General features: G+C 41.0%; 1 protein-coding gene across 1 annotated transcript in view; it reads right to left on the reverse strand.

Moving 5' to 3' along the window:
* Positions 1 to 13,938: 13,938 nt before the first annotated feature.
* Positions 13,939 to 18,035, reverse strand: part of tmem30b (transmembrane protein 30B) — a 33,599-nt gene continuing 29,502 nt past the window's right edge. The window contains exon 8 of the mRNA XM_043717384.1: positions 13,939 to 14,634. Within this exon, the coding sequence (XP_043573319.1) occupies positions 14,447 to 14,634 (188 nt within the window). The 3' untranslated portion in view covers positions 13,939 to 14,446. The remainder of the gene's footprint in view (positions 14,635 to 18,035) is intronic.

The following is an 18,035-nucleotide window of genomic DNA, read 5'->3' on the forward strand; positions in this document are numbered from 1 at the left end:
AAAGACTTTGGACATGAATAGGAAAGGTTTAGGGGGATACAGGCCAAATGGGAAGGTTTAGTTTGGGAAACTTGGCATGGACGAGTTGGGCCAAAGGGTCTGTTTCCGTCTTTTATTTCTTCCTTTTATAAATTTATTTCTACCTTTGATTTGTCTGCTAAGCCTCCATTAAAGGATGGCATTGACTCTTGGCTAGGGATGCCCCTGCTTGCAAATTTCTCAAAGAATTAACCCACAAGATGCACTGGGAAAGGTCAAAAGTGCAAAGCAGATTTCAAAAATAGCCTCAGTGACGTCCTCTCCAGCAGCGGAAGAATTTAGAACCTCCTGACTTTGAGAAACGATTATTATTTTCTCTACCTTGGACTGTATTACTTTCATATGTTCCATTAAAACATGAAATATTTATTTTTAAAAGGTTCACTAATGTCCTTTAGGGAAGGAAACTGCTGTCTTTACTTGGTGTGGCTTACATGTGACTCCAGCCCCAAAGCAATGAATGCAACAAGGGATAGGTAATAACTGCCAGCCTGGCCAGTGACACCCAATTCTATGAATGAATTTTTAAAAAAAGAGTAACTTAGATATATTTAAAGAGAAGCTGGATAAGTGGACCAGGAAGAAAGGAATATCAAGCTATTACTACGACGGTCACATGAAGAGGGCTCAGAGGAGTCTTGTGTGACATTTAACTGCTGGCATAGACCATTTGGGATTCATGTCTTATTTTTGTGTCGTGAACTCTTTATAAGATGTAACATAAACATAGCAAAATTGATCCCATCTTGTATCATTTATTGGACTGTGGAATCAAAATGAGAGATTTTCCCATGTGTGAGGATAAAGAATTGGTTTAGACCCAATGCTGAATAAATAATGGGAGTTTCATCCAAAGCTATCCCTCATTTTACTGAGCATGTGAATACCAATTGGATTCAGAAGTTTGTAATTTAAGCACTGAAATGCTATCCATTTATTTTAAACACTTTGGAGTATTAAAATAAATGAATGGCTGTGAGAAAGAGGCACTTTCATCAGGAATGAAGTGTCCATAAAGGACATAAATCACAAATTAAATTCCAGCCTGACTACTCCTCATCCATTCTATGTGTAAGCTATGTATAAAGGTCAAAACTATTTTCAATAATCTTAAAAAACACTTATGAGTCCCAATGCATATGTTTAGGATTATTTTCATGAAAATTATAACAAATATTCCTCATCACAAAACCAGATGTTTCTTTTGGGATTAGTCCCACACTTGCACATGATGCCTTTTCCAGGAGAATAATTCCATTGTCCATCATTTTTCCTTTGGTCTTCCGTGCACATAGGTTTTTCTTTGTCATTGAATCCGGTGAATTTGAAATAGGCCAATTCAAACACGGTGGCTATGATTTTCTGAGCTTGTCCATACTTGCACTTGGCATTAGAAATCAATCTGCTTTGGTTTTTTTAGTTTCCCTTTCCGTCAGTGCAGTCAGTTGGTCTGTTCCAAGTGCCATTCTAACAGATTTCCTCACTCCGTTGATGTGAAGTGATATGGGACTTTCTGGTTTGTATCTCACAATTATGCATAATGCATCATGAGAATCAAAAAGAAATTAAATTCTTGACAATGAATTTTGGAACATATTTGTATTTCTTGCACCTCTATATTCTAAACCAAGGCCCATTAAGTGAGCTGCTCTTACCAGTCAATGACCATTAGATTCTCCTGCACTTCTTCTTGAACATCTAAACTTATGAAGAGCTTGTCTCATCAGATTTTGTGTTGAAAGTGAAAAGATGAGGAGGGATATTACCTTCTTATTAGTGTCACAATCAGTCTACTGATGTCACAAACCTTTTCCCATGACTGCTTGTAAACACACTGTGATAGAACTTCAAAACGAAATGGTTAACAAACTTAAAACTGCTCCTGCCTTCAAGGCATGGTTAGAAATGAATTTGACATATGACATACATCTAACTCTGGATGATGTTCAGGCATCCTGGGTGGGCACCCTAAACAGACATGACACCCTTGCATATGCCAACAAGGGGCCTAACATCTGATCAAGGAAGTCTTTGTCAAATTGGTCAGCAACAAGCAGAATCCTGCAGTAGCAGGCTTTAACTTCAATGTTACTTTCATTTAGAGTCAGCAATCCCTAAGGACATGCTGCAGGTGCAGGTTTAGTCCCATTCTCCTTGACCTCATCTCCTTCCTTCTGGGAAGCTGCCAGTGATGAGATGACCCTAGATACTCAGTTAACCAGCTCACCAGAAATAAGTTGTGTAGGCCCAAGACCCACTTTCAGATGCATTAACCTCAGGACTGTATCTGAAAATAGGCCGAAAACAACTAATAATTCAAATCCACTTCAACCTTAATTTCCCCCTCCTTTGTTCGAAATGTAATTGACTGTGTTCTAGCCTTGTTTTCATTTTCTTTCAGTTTGAGGAATTAAAGACTAGGCTGGTAAAAGTTACAATTCCATTGCAAACTCACCTTTGCTTGAATAATATTGTTTTCTCTATGCCTTGACAACCGTTGGTATCCACATGGTATAGAAGATGCCAGGGTTAGTCCTGAGTCAAAGACTAGCCAAACAGTTTCATGTGGTAAAATCCTAAAGAAATGCAGATGCTGTAAATCAGAAATAAAAACAGAAATTGCTGGAAAAGCTCAGCAGGCCTGGCAGCATCTTGTGGAAAGAAATCAGATTTAATGTTTTGGGTCAAATGACCTTTCCTCAGAATTGATGGTAGCTAGGAAAATGTGGGTTTATATGCAGAACATAGGGTGGGGGTTTCATGTGGTGGTTTAAGATTGGTGTTGTACAAACAGATTCTTGCAAGAAAATGGATGCTGAAGTTATTCATCTGAAAGAGAGGAGAGAGGTGATAAACTAAAATAGGATGTTTAAAAAAAAATTGGATGTGCATGTTATCAGCATTTATTGCCCATTCCTTATAGCCCAGAGGGCAATCGAGATTGCTATGAGTCTGGAGTCACAAATAGGCCAGTCCAGTTAAAGATAGCAGTTTTCCTAAAATAAATCAGATAGGCCTACCCAACAATGCCCCTCATTAGACTCTATATTCCAAATTTACTATTGAATTGACATCCTCGTCACGTTGACTGGGTCTCTGAAGTAATAGTCTAGTGATAAGACCACTAGGCTATCATCTCATCACCAAATTGAACTATTAAATCAACATGTCAGACTGCCTTTTCATGTGAACAATTACAATTGGTCAACATTCCTTCATTATCAAAACAAAATATTAATTGGTTATTTATTTCATGGTCAGATTTTACTGTTGTTATGGACCAGACCAAACCCCCTCAAAACGTATCAAGGAGATAGCTCGGACCCTAACTTTTACTTTATTTACAGGCAAATGTAAAGTGCTGCATTCCAGGTGCAATTCAAATTAGTCTTTAAGCTAAATATATTTTATTCTTACACCACAATTAAAATATTAAGAAAAAATTGGCAGAACCTAACTACTCAATTGGCCTTTCAATTCTCTCACCATTTTCTTGTAAGAGTACAGCACTGACACCCACATCAATTGACACCTTGAATGATTTTGTTAATTAGGCGTAGCTAACACTGGAGCAGTAGTCAACACAGCTTCCAGACATCAAAGGCTTTCTGACACTCCTCTATCCACTGAAATTCTCTGCACTTCTTCAACAGGTCAGTCAGTGGAGCAACTACACTGCAAAAATTCAGAATGCATTTTCAATAAAAACCACAGAGGTTACCTCAGATTACAACAGGATCTTGATTAGGTGGGCCAATTGGCTGAGAAGTGGCAGGTGGAGTTTAATTTAGATAAATGCCAAGTGCTGCATTTTGGGAAAGCAAATCTTAGCAGGACTTCTACACTTAATGGTAAGGTCCTAGGGAGTGTTGGTGAACAAAGAGATCTTGGAGTGCAGATCCATAGCTCTTTGAAAGCGGAGTCACAGGTAGATAGGATAGTGAAGGCAGCTTTTGGTATGCTTCCGTTTACTGGTCAGAGTATTGATTATAGGGGTTGGGAGGTCATGTTGCAGCTGTACAGGACATTGGTTCGGCCACTGTTGGAATATTGCATGCAATTCTGGTCTCCTTCCTATCAGAAAGGTGTGAAACTTGAAAGGGTGCAGAAAAGATTCATAAGGATGTTGCCAGGTTGGAGGATTTGAGCTACAAGGAGAAGTTGAATAGGATAGGGTTGTTTTTCCTGGAGCGCGGAAGCTGAGGGGTGACTTTATAGAGATTTATAAAATCATGAGGGGCATGGATAGAATAAATAGACAAAATCTTTTCCCTGGGGTGGGGGAGTCCAGAACTAGAGGGCATAGGTTTAGAATGAGAGGGGAAAGATATAAAAGAGACCTAAGGGGCAACATTTTCACGCAGAGAATGGTGGAAGCTAGTACAATTGCAACATCTAAAAGGCATCTGGATGGGTATATGTATAGGAAGGGTTTGGAGGGATATGGGCTGGGTGCTGGCAGGTGGGACTAGATTGGTTTGGGATATCTGGTCGGTGTGGACAAGTTGGACCAAAGTCCTATACATCTTTATGACCCTATGACTCTAAGAGTGTTAAGTCTATAAGCACATTGCTTAAGTGAAGTAGCATATCCTGATGAAGGGCTTTTGCCCATAACGTCGATTCTCCTGCCCCTCGGATACTACCTGACCTGTTTTGCTTTCCCAGCAGCACACTCTCGACTCTAATCTCCAGCATGTGCAGTCCTCACTTTCGCCTATCCTATATCTACATCAAGCATAATTTGCAGCTTTTTAGCTTTCACCATGCTTTCCTTTATCACCTTTTCAAAGCCCTGGCTTATCCAATTTTCCCACACCCACCTTTCCAGTGTTTTTTTGTAAACCACCAACACTGAGACTGCATGATTAGATTACTTACAGTGTGGAAACAGTGCACACCAACCCTCCGAAGAGCAACCCACCCAGATCCATTCCCCTACATTTACCCCTCCACCTAACACTTTGGGCGATTTAGCATGGTGAATTCACCTAATCTGCACATTTTTGGACTGTGGGAGGAAACTCACGCAGACACAGGGAGAATGTGCAAACTCCTGAGGCCTGAGAAAGTTGCCTGAGGCAGGAATTGAACTCGGGTCTCTGCCGCTGTGAGGCAGCAGTGCTAACCACTGTGCCACCCTTCATGTGGCCTACTTTATTGCAGTGAAAACACCTGAAGTTTTTTTACTTCTCTTTCTCCCTCATGGGTTTCTTTTTTAAACTGTGGTAACCTATCTTTACCGTCTTCAATAAGACCTCCTTTTCCTTTAGCAGCTGAGGATTTCTCTTTTTCCCAATTTGTATCCCTCACAGATTGAAACTAATGTTGGAAGCCAAACTTTGGTTTATGAACCAGATCGTATTCATCTGCCATTTCTGCTGCTAATCTTCAGGAAGTGAATTTGGAATTCCTGCAAAATAACTGTCTAAGACCGTCATATGTTTGATCAATTTTCAATGCCCTGTCCACCTATCAAAGATTCTTTGTTTGAATCATCAAAACCCACATGGCTGGTGGCTATTTAATTTGCTTAGTCACTTGCTCAAATAAAATTATAAAGCTTCTACGTCCATCCTGTCAAACCTAGGCAGAGCTTGAACAGGTTTAGACAGATCCGCACCACTCTTTTGGCTACGATGGGTTTGCTCTTCATCACTGTCCTCAGCACTACTCCAATCTTTCACCTCTACTTCAGCCATAGTTGATCTTGCCTAGTGCATGCCCTGTGTTAGGTAACCCGTATGCCTCAAAGTTTTCTTTCACCCTGTGATCTGTATGTCCTTGCTTACAATGATCTGCGTGTACTGTTTGCACCATGGTGCCAAAACCTAATGGTACTTAAGGACATAACAATAAATAAAATCAAATTTTAAGTCAACTTCCACTTTTCAGTTCCAACTTCCAAAGTTCAAAAGTTCTTTCCTTATCCCTTTCTTCTACTTTCAGCTGTAACTCAAACTGTTTCATATCCTTTTCAAATTCAAGTTGTTTTATTCGCAATTGAATTTTAGCTATTTCCAATTATTCCGATTGCATTTCTGGCCATTGTAAATGCTGAGCTATTGCTACAATTACTTCTCCTTTCCACACCATCAAAGGCAACCCCAACTTTAGCTTGTCTGCCAATCCTGAAAGCTTTGCCTTAGGCACCCTCTGTAAACCATCCCAAGTGACTTCTTCCACATCCAGAAAATGCTTACAGCTCTTTCAGTGGCTTATTACACAAGATACTCCCTATTTAAACCAACTCAATTCAACACTTGAAAATACCAACACTCACCATTCACTTTCTTTGAGTCCAATAATTCTAAAACTCAACTGGAATGAGAGATTTTGATCCCATCAAGAGCCCTCAATTTGTTATGGACCAGATCAAACCCTCTCAGAACATATTAAGGGATTTAGCCTTGACCCCAGCTTTTATCTTATCTAAAGGCAAGCAGCTGCATTCCAGATCTGATTTGAGTGGTCAAACTACTAGGTTTTAAGCAAAATGTTATTCTTACACCACAGTTAAAATACAAACATGAAAAGAAGAATTGGCATAACTTTAACTCTATTGAAATATTTAACAAAGTGAAATATTATTGAACTATTTCTCAACTGTTCCAATACAGTAGCATCCCATAAAAGACAAATTCAGCAGAACAGATTTGCTAATTTTTCATCTCCTCCAGTCCGGAAGAAAGAAAAAGCCAACAGGAAAAATCTCGCAGCAGAAAGAGAGAACCCAAACGTTTTGCAGCAGCAGAGTGAGAGCTGTATCTAGCAACTTCAACTGTGAAATCCCCAACTTCAACAACTGAAAGCAAACTTAAAACCCTGGGTCGGTGTGAGCCTGACTCCACCCACTCATGCTTCTTCAGTCTAATTTTTTAAAAAGCCAGAACAATTTAGTCAGTTTCCATGGTGCGGACACCTTGGCACCAGATTTTCACCACCCCTCTTCAAGAGGACCAGGACCAAAGAAATCCCTCTTAAAACCACATCTCACCACACTGTACACAAAGGGGTTGTGATATTTGCCTGCAATAATGTTAATTTCAGTTGAAAGTAATTTATTTTTAAGCTCTTTGGCAGAATAAAAAACATATATTTTCTTCCTGTTCTCTCCTCCGTTTTTATAATGATTTCGGTAGAAGTTAAGTTTTACATAAGGAACTGTTATTGCTATCAAACATCTGAGCATGTGAGAAACTCCTTGCTCATAATTAAGTCAGTAGCAACATAGAAAGAGGAGACAATTCAGCTCCTTGAACCTTTTGTGCTATGTAATTCAATCATGCCTGATCGTTACCGGGGATAGCACTATTACCTCACAGAGCCAGAGACCTGGGTTCGATTCCAGCCTCAGGTGACTGTCTGTGTGGAGTTTGCACATTCTCCCGGAGTCTGTGTGGGTTACCTTTGGGTGCTCTGGTTTCCTCCCACAGTCCAAAAATGTGCAGATTAGGTGAATTGGCCATGCTAAACCGCCTACAGTATTCAGGGATGTGTAGGTCAGGTGCATTAGTCAGTGGAAATGTGGAGTAACATGGTAGGGGAATGGGGCTGGATGGGATACTCTATGGAGTCAGTGTGGACCTGTTGGGCCAAATGGTCTGTTTCCACACTGTAGGGATTCTATGATTAATTCCAGTTTATTGTCCTGTTTCCTCAACCCTTACCAAACAAAAACAGAATCAATCTTAAAATTGTCAGCTGATCTAATCTTTATGGCTTGCTTTCATATGAAAAATGCCTCCTGACAGCTTTGCTGTAGATTAGATTACATTACAGTGTGGAAACAGGCCCTTCGGCCCAACAAGCCCACACCGACCCGCCGAAGTGCAACCCACCCATATCCCTAGATTTACCCCTTACCTAACACTACAGGCAATTTAGCATGGCCAATTCACCTGACCTGTACATCTTTGGACTGTGGGAGGAAACTGGAGCACCCGGAGGAAACCCATGCAGACATGGGAGAACGTGCAAACTCCACACAGACAGTCGCCTGAGGCGGGAATTGAACCCGGGTCTCAGGCGCTGTGAAGCAACAGTGCTAACCACTGTACCACCGTGCCACCCGATAATGTTAAGGTTATTCCCCTTTGAGAAGGCCTCTCCCAAGGGGGAATGTTTTCCAAACTATCCTATCTAGAATACAAAGAAAATTTACAGCCCAGGAACAGGCCCTTCGGCCCTCCAAGCCTGAGCTGATCCAAATGTACTGTCTAAACCAGTTGGTCAATTCCTAAGCATCTGTATCCCTCTGCTCCCCACCATGGGGAACCGTATCAAACACCTTACTAAAGTCCATGTATATGACATCAACAGCCCTTTCTTCATCTATCAACTTGGTCACTTCCTCAAAGAACTCTATTAAGTTGGTAAGGCACAATTTCCCTGCACAAAACCATGTTGCCTATCACTAATAAGCCCATTCTTTACTAAATATAAATAGATCCTATCCCTCAGTACCTTCTCCAGCAATTTTCCCATCATTGACATCAGGCTCACTGGTCTGTAGTTACCCGGAGTATCCCTACAACCCTCCTTGTACAGGGGACAAGATGACCAACTCTCCAGTCCTCCTGCACCTCACCTGTATTTAAAGATGCCACAAAGATATCTGTCATAGCCCCAGCTATTTCTTCTCTCGCCTCCCTCAGCAACTGAGGTAGATCCCATCCAGTCCTGGGGCTTTGTCCACCTTAATAATCTCTAGCCTACCCAACACATCTTCCCTACTTATGTCAATGTGATCCAGACTAATCAAACTTCTATCTCTAATCTCAACATTCATCATGTTCCTCTCCTCAGTGAACACTGTTGCAAAGTAATCATTCAGAATCTCAACCATTCTCTCAGGTTCGACACACAGCCTTCCTTCATTATCCTTTAGTGGACCAATCCTTTCTCTAGTTACTCGCTTCTTATATAAGAATAAAATGCTTTGGGATTCTCCTTAATTCTGCTCACGAAAGCTATTTCATGACCCCTTTTAGCCCATTGGATTCCTCATTTAAGACTTGCCCTACTCTTCTGATATTCCTCCAGGGGGCTCGCTCTGTTCTTAGCTGCCTAGACCTTATGCACGCTTCCCTTTTGCTCTTTGCTAGTCGTACAATTTCTCCTGTTATTCACGGTTCACGAATCTTGCCCTTCCTATCCTTTGCCTTCAATGGGACATGCTTATCCTACACGATCTTTAACCTATCTTTGAAAGCCTCCCACATCTCAAATGTGGACTTCTCTTGAAATAGCTGTGTCCAATCCACATTTCCGAGCTCCTGCCTAATTTTGCTATAATTGGCCTTGGCCCAGTTTAGTACTCTTCCCTTAGGAAGAATCTGACCTATGAACGACTACAATCTCAAAAAAAAACCTTATGTAACTTCCAAATGCTCCATTTCTTGAAACAAGAGTTCCAAAAGTTATCAGTAGTTTGAGGATTAGTTATGGTTTTTCCAACTGGCAATTATCTGACTCTTGCTGCTTGGGAACACTACACTTGCCTTTAAACTGACTGAATATCCCTTATATTCTTCACAAGCCACCAATCTGGTAAATTTTGTCTACTGATGGGGAGTGTCCCTTTAAATTGCTACTAGAACTAAAGTTTCAACCTGAAGAAAACATTGTGTTATTAAGACTTTTACTGGAGATGTTATTTTAAGTAGATGATGGATTTATTATTGCCTTAAGTGCTTTTAGGAGTTTGAGAGCTGCAGTCTATTCAAATCTTGCAGGTTGGTAAATTTTGAATAGAAAATTGTTGGAGCAACCAATGACCTAGTATTTCAGAACAATTACCTGGAGAGAATCAACTCTTTGAAGCACTTGCAGATTCTAATGCTTTGTTCCAGGACCTGGTGGCACAGTGGTTAGCACTGCTGCCTCATGGCGCCAGAGACCCGGTTCAATTCCCGCCTCAGGCGACTGACTGTGTGGAGTTTGCACGTTCTCCCCATGTCTGCGTGGGTTTGCTCCGGTTTCCTCCCACAGTCCAAAGATGTGCAGGTTAGGTGGATTGGCCACGCTAAATTGCCCGTAGTGTGAGGTAAGGGGTAAATGTAGAGGTATGGGTGGGTTGCGCTTCGGCGGGTCAGTGTGGACTTGTTGGGCTGAAGGGCCTGTTTCCACACTGTAATGTAATCTAATCTAAATAACCAAATAAATCAGCGGAGTCTCTAAAAAAATGACGTTTTAAACAAAAAACATGCTTCTGGTCCTCTGACTCTGTTGCTTTGGAAGGATGTCAAAAATTATAAATCACAGAAACATCCATACAGCTCCTGCTCTCAACTGTTTCTGCAGTAGGAGAACATTGGGATTTTTCAGATGAATTTCCAAGATCACGTCCAGCCAAGACTCGCTCAGTACCTTCAGATTCCACAATAAACTCATGCTTTATTATCACCTTTCAAATGAAATCAAAAGAAATTATTTATCATCTCGCATTTGATTAATGTCTCTTTTAAAGGAGCCATGTCTTTACAGTTCTGCAACTTCTGTGGTCAAGTAGGACAGTGTGAAACCATGAGCCTGTTTACAGCACAGACTAATAAGTAATGGTGCGGATCAGAGCCTGTGGATGGTCACTGGCTTTCCTCAGCAGGACTGACCATGCTTTCTATAGGCCTGGTCTCAATGAGTCATACAGCACCCAAACAAACCCTTCAGACAACCAGTCCATGCCAAACATAATCCCAAACTACAACAGTCCCACCTGCTTTATCCATCTAAACATTTCTTAATCATGCACTCATCTAAATGTCATTTATTCATAACTGTTCCCACATCCATTACTTCTTCTGGAAGTTCATTCCATGTACAACCACTGCATTAAAAAAAATGCCCCTCATGTCCTTTCTAAATCTTTCTCTTTTCACCTTAAAAATATGCCCCCAGTCTTAAATACCCTAACCCTAGGAAGCAAACACCTGGTGAGTGGAGACTAGCTTTCCACACTCCAAGTCTGACATTCTGAAGGGATGTGTCTCTTTGGTGGCAATGCCCCCCCCCCATCTTCCCTTTTATGGGTCATGGTTGATCCGACACACTGGGAATAACCAAACACCCTATGTTTGGCTTTCTTTCTGGAATGCTTGTTGGTGAATGATAGGAGGAGAGCCAATGTTAATTCGTTCCAAAATGATTTACAAGTGTATAGCTCCAATCCCAACCATGTCACAGTTTCCATGTCTCTTTATACTTCTAGGAAAAAGAATGAACTTAAAAACCAAATTAACTAATTAAACCAGGAACTGGTATTTAAAAGGGCCAAGTGTCTCTTTATAATACCTTTAATAAAGAAACTAAAATGAAACAAAATTAACAATTGATAGCCACTTGAAGGGACAATAACTCCAATCAAATTCTCAGCAGAAAATTACAAGATTTAACTTAAAAAAAAACTAAAAGAACTGCAGATGCTGGAAATCAGAAACAAAAACAGAAATTGCTGTAAAAGCTCAGCAGGTCTGGCAACATCTGTGGAGAGAAACCAGAGTTAACGTCTCAGATCCAATCACCCTTCCTCAGATGCTGGTTAGGAAATGTTTTTTTAAAAAGCAGAATTTAGGGAGGAGTTAAGGAGCAAACATTGGTGGGGATAGAGGCCAAAGAGAGAGAGCATTTGGATAGACAAAGGAGTGGATAAATGTCTGGCTAGGCAGGTGAATAGCTGCTAATGTGGGCTGTCAGTGGCTAACAATGGGTTGTGTGGAATAGCAGACTATGTGATAACAAAGCCTGGAGTGTAGTGGCTGGGGTAAGGACATGTCTTAACAACTGCTTGGTAACTGGCTACTCTATGCCACCATGACAAAATTGTGCCCTGCAGTAGAATATAAAGAGGAATGCTGAGTCTTCAGACAGTCAATGCCAAATGGAACAAGGAACAAGGAAGCTACTTCCGATAAGAAGGCGCACTGCTGACTTGCAATATTGTGGATGAATGAATCTAAAAGATCATCAATAATATCACACCACAAGCTTGCAAGAAAGAAAACTGTATAAGAATTCAACTTTAGAATTCCTCAGGAGCAGAATTTTGAAGAGCAACACTGTGCAAGGATCGACCCTTGGACATGGAGACAGATACTTTGTTGGAAACATATCTAAATTTCACCATTAATCAGGTAATAGCCAGGTTGGGTTATGAGGCCTAACTTGCTTATACTTGATGGTAAAGGAGATGATTCCTAAATAGAGAGCCTCCTACTAGGCACTCCCTGCAACTTCCATGCAGCAGGATGGATCACTGCAGTGTGTCCAGATGGTTGATGAAGGTGATGAAATGCAGCATATTGAGCAGCAGCCTTTACGAGGACCCCCCCCCCCCCCCCGCACCAAAGGGAAGGGGGGGGGGGGGGGGGTGAAGAGGGGATTTTGATGATTTGGATCAAATTATGAGGTGCAGGTTTCCAAGGGACGTTCTGGGGGCTGCCTGAAGGATGGCCAGGTCAGACCAGAATCCATTGTATACTTCAGTCATCTTGACATCATGATGTCTCATCTTTTTCAAAAAAAGAATCAATCCAATTGGACATGTTACAATCTATCTCTGAAGTGGGACTTGAAAGCATACATTCTGGTCCAGAGGAAGGGACACTACCACTGTACCACAATAATCTCTGAAGCATGTCCCTTTATAGGGGTGCAAAGACTAGTTTCTAGTCAACCTGTTCCGAGCCATTAGGCACACTTCTGGACCAGGTGGGATTTGAACTGGGGCCTCATCTGGCTTAGAGGCAGGGACACTACCACTGTGTCACAAGAGGCCTATATGTGCTCAAGTGATATACTAATCATCTATAAATACAATTAATATACAATAAATAGACCATCCAAGTGATTTATTGTACTTCTTTCAATCAAATTTATTGTTGCTCAGGATGCATTCTCCTCTAGAATGGGGAGGCCAAATGAAGATTAGGTGACTGCTTTGTGGAATACCTCAGTTCAGTCAGTAAGTACAGCGCTTCAATTTGTTTGAATCCGGTGCCACAGTCTGTCGCTGACTTCTCTGTCCTTGGCCTATTCCAGAGAATCTCAAAATGCAAGCATGAGGAACACCAACTCATCTTTCAGCTCAGGAATGTTCACCCTGAATTCAACATGTCAGACCCCAACATCAGCCTCTGTTTTATTTTGTGCTCTTTCTTACTGGCTTGTTTTTCTTCTTTCGTTTCTTTTACATGGCACTCAGACAGCTACTGTCCAATCAGCCATTCACACGTCATCTAGCGGCCATTTTTCTTTCCTTCTTCACCTATCGCCCTGCCCTCTTACCCACATGCCTACCCACTCAGTACCTCTTCAAAACAACATCAGAAATTACTGAAGCAGCTGAGCAGGTTTGGCAGCATCTGTGGAGAGTAATCAGAGTTAACATTTTGGGGTGAGTGACCCTTCCTCAGAACCCTTTTCTTAAAATAATTTGTTCAAAATCATTAATTTACTCAGTTCTGACCAACAGGATGCAAGCCTGAAATTTTACAGTTACCCTCGGCAGAAGCTGCCTGACCTGCTGAGTATTTCCAGCATTTTCTACCCTCATGAAGCCCAGAGAGATGTTGCTCTAAGACCAGGAAAGGCTTGGAAATTATCTTAAGGATGGCAAGAAAATAAAATTGGCAAAAAATAGTTGCCAGAATGAGCTGTAAATCGGAGATCAATTTATCAGAAAAGCTGTGGTATTGAAACTGGACCAGATGAATATATTCCCAATGTATTGGATTCTAATTTGGTGAAAAGACATCAAGTTTTAATGTTATTGCTGGAACTGCCAACATAAACTGCTAACCAGGCAAGTCAGTGATTTTTGGTGTCTGTAAATTTGATGGTGCTCTCTATTTTCAGAAAGCTAATCAGCAAATCTGATAAAAAGGGACGACAATAGTGTTAGTGCTTACAAAGCAATTTTATAATACATTAAATTGACAATTATATGATAAGCTATTTTTAAAAAATCTATTGAATTGATCTATTGAGATTAGAAAAACTATAAAATGGAGTTTTATGTAATAACTCAATAAAACATATCAACTTGATTGAATATGTTGAGTAGTTTCACACAATAAATCTTACTACTGGAACCATTGGTACTCAAGTGACCACAAGTTTAAAAAAAAACATTTTTATTAACTCAATACTAAATCATCCCCACTTTCACCATTGTAATCTTTCACGGTGGAAATAAATCTGTAAAATTAAAACAAGTTTAAAGAAAGTGTATAAATCATCTGTGCTATAGAGAGAAAGCACAATACAATATATATAAAAAAAAATCAAAAAGCTAAATTTCTGTACTTTGCTCAAGATTAATATAATAAGTGTCGAGTTAATTTATAGGAAACACCCATAGCTTCTGAAACAATTTCCTAGTAAGTTTCACAGGTATTGCATTTTGTGATTATTCCACTTTGCGAATGTTCTGTCCTTGATATTTAATGTAGACTATGAGCATTATTATTCCTGTGACAATAGACACACTGCCACACACAAGATAGGCGATCCCCAGGAATGGGTTCCTACCACCCATCCAGGATATGGTGCTGAAAGTCACTCGTTTCTGTCCGTTGAAACTTAAAACTGGATAATCTGAACGTAAAATTAAGGAGTAATAGAATAAATGGCTTCTAGCAGTTAAGAGTGAGACATTACTATTAAAAATGTATTCATTCATCATCATTCATGTTAGTCATCCATTTAATAAATAAGGAGTCAGACAGTCAGATACATTGTCAGTTTCCTTGTTCCATACACCTCTAGAGTCATAGAGATGTACAGCATGGAAAAAGACCCTTCGGTCCAATCATTTCATGCCGACCAGATATCCCAACCCAATCTAGTCCCACCTGCCAGCACCCGGCCTATATCCTTCCAAACCCTTCCTATTCATATATCCATCCAAATGCCTCTTAAATGTTGCAATTGTACCAGCCTCCACCACTTCCTCTGGCAGCTCATTCCATACATGTTCAACACTGTGAAAAAGTTGCCCCTTAGGTCTCTTTTATATATATCTTTCCCCTCTCACCCTAAACCTATGCCCTCTAGTTCTGGACTTCCCAACCCCAGGGAAAGGACTTTGCCTATTTATCCTATCCATGCCCCTCAATTTTGACAACCTCTATAAGGTCACCCCTCAGCCTCCAATGCTCCAGGGAAAACAGCCCCAGCCTGTTCAGCCTCTGCCTATAGCTCAAATCCTCCAACCCTGGCAACATCCTTGTAAATCTTTTCTGAACCCTTTCAGGTTTCACATCTTTCCAATAGGAAGACCAGAATTGCAGGCAATATTCCAACAATGGCTTAACCAATGTCCTGTACAGCTGCAACATGACCTCCAAACTCCTGTACTCAATACTCTGACCAATAAAGGAAAGCATACCAAATGCTGCCTTCACTATCCTATCTACCAGCGACTCCACTTTCAAAGAGCTATGAACCTGCACTCCAAGGTCTCTTTGTTCACCAACACTCCCTAGAACTTTACCATGAAGTGTATACGTCCTGCTAAGATTTGCTTTCCCAAAATGCATCACCTTGCATTTATCTGAATTAAACTCCATCTGCCACTTCTCAGCCCATTGGCCCATCTGGTCTAGATGAGGTGGCATGGTGGCTCAGTGGTTAGCACTGCTGCCTCACAGCACCAGAGACCTGGGTTCAATTCCCGCCTTGGGCAACTGTCTGTCTGGAGTTTGCACATTCGCCCAGTCACTGCATGGGTTTGCTCTGGTTTCCTCCCACAGTCCAAAAATGTGCAGGTTAGGTGAATGGGCCATGTTAAATTGCCCATAGTGCTATGTGGATTAGTCAGCAGTCAGTCAATGTAGGGGGGTGGGTTGCTCTTCGGAGGGTCGGTGTGGACTTTTTGGGCTGAAGGGCCTGTTTCCACACTGTAGGGAATCTAATCATTATGTTGTAATCAGAGGTAACCTTCTTCGCTGTCCACTACACCTCCAATTTTGGTGTCATCTGCAAACTTACTAACTATACCTGTTACGTTCACATCCAAATCATTTACATGAATGACAATAAGTAGAGGACCCAGCATTGATCCTAGTCTGGTATCTCTCCTTCCTAACCAACTATGCTTACTTCGTCAAACTAGCCTTTTTTAATCCAAACCCACCACCAAATCACCCAATTAAACAACTGAATAACATTTAACAAGCACTGCCCACCAGAGACACAACAGCAATAACAAAAAGGAGGGTGGGCAAAGAGGGATGGGTTAAATCAAAATGGTGTTAGAAGGGGTGAGAATGCACAAAAAGACTTTAATACATGCTCCAATGAGCATCAACTACACTCTAAAATCTCTGAAGTATGTCTTAGTGTATTCTTAAAGGAACCATCCTTTACAACACTGTCAATGGGAAGTGAGTATCACTGGTCCCTCCCCAAATGCCCTTTATATGATAGTGATTGAAGAAGGGGTGACTTACAGACTATAACCTGTAAAGGAGTGATACAACCACTGCTGTCAAATGGGTGGTGCCAGAAGTTTGACCCACAAAATGATGAAAGAATGTCAAGTCCATGTTAGAATGATATGGGGGCTCTCAGGGGAACTCAGAAGACAGGAAGCAAGCCTATTGTAGTCAACTAATTTAATTTATTGGTGCTCAAAGTGCTGGCAGGTCTGCATCTGTTATCCATCTCCAGTTTCCCAAATGGCTAAGTTTCTTTCAAGAGTATGAATTAAGAGTCAGTCACTCATATCATATCAGACTTAAGTCACAAGTAAGCTAGCTTCGAGGCTCTCATGGTGCAATGATAACCTTTGAGCCAAGAGACCCAGGGTCGAGAGTGTGTTGCTGGAAAAGCACAGCAGGTCAGGCAGCACCCGAGGAGCAAGAAAATCGATGTTTCAGGCCGGAGCCCTTGTCACTCCTGATGAAGGGCTCCGGCCCAAAACGTCGACTCTCCTGCTCCTCAGATGCTGCCTGACCGGCTGTGCTTTTCCAGCACCACACTCTCGACTCTGATCTCCAGCATCTGCAGACCTCACTTTCTCCCACGAGACCCAGGTTCAAGTTCTGGCTGCTCTATGAAGTGTGGAATAACGTCTGTACTCGTTGATTAGGAAAATATCTATGAAGATGGATTATACAGAGATAACAGATTCCCATTGTTTCAAACCTTTTTTTTAAAAAAATACACAATAAAAAAAAGTCAACAGTTTAAATTAGTTACATTTCATAGTATAATTCCACAAATTAAAATCAGTTTTAGTTTGTCACAATGGATTGGAATCCCAGGATTTTGGTGATCTCAACCACTGCTTCCCAAGGAAATTGGCTTGGGTGGAAATCTGGTACAATAAAGTAAGAGTACTGAAAGGCTCTCTTGGGGAAAATGACAAACCTCAAATGGTTATTTCAGAAAAATACATTTCTCCTCAGCATTGTAAAGCAGGAAGGCATGAAACCCTAATCCCACATCTTCACAATGCTGCTCTATTCTTATCAATGCATTTGTAGCCTTGTAACACACACCATGCATCAGCGATTGCATTCTCAACACCATTCCCTCCAGTCTCTTGTTGAAAATGTCTTCCATCGGTTCACTGGTTCAGTGTGAGAAACTTGCACTGCCCTGTGGTACTTTCAAATCTAAAGTGTGTGTTTCTGGCTTTTTATTCCTCACTGAATAACTTTCACAGATCAAAGCATGGAACCAGAGAACAGAACAGAAAGTAAAATGTCAGCTGCTGCAGAGCCTAGTCTCGAGAGTCGACAGATTATGGGTGGGGGGGGGGGGGAAATGATGAAACTTACTGAAATAAAGATGCTGGAAATCTGAAATAAATAACAAGAGCTGGAAAAACTCAGCAAATCTGGCAGCATCCATAGAGAGAGACAGACAGAGATAACATTTCAAATCCAGTATGCCTCTTCTTCAGAACAGAGATATATTGAAATACTGGAAGAGATTGCGTTGAACAGGAGTTAGAATTTGATTTTAATAGGTTAAGGACAAGAGACAAA

Source organism: Chiloscyllium plagiosum, chromosome 27, assembly GCF_004010195.1.
Source record: "Chiloscyllium plagiosum isolate BGI_BamShark_2017 chromosome 27, ASM401019v2, whole genome shotgun sequence".
Classification (NCBI taxonomy): domain Eukaryota; kingdom Metazoa; phylum Chordata; class Chondrichthyes; order Orectolobiformes; family Hemiscylliidae; genus Chiloscyllium; species Chiloscyllium plagiosum.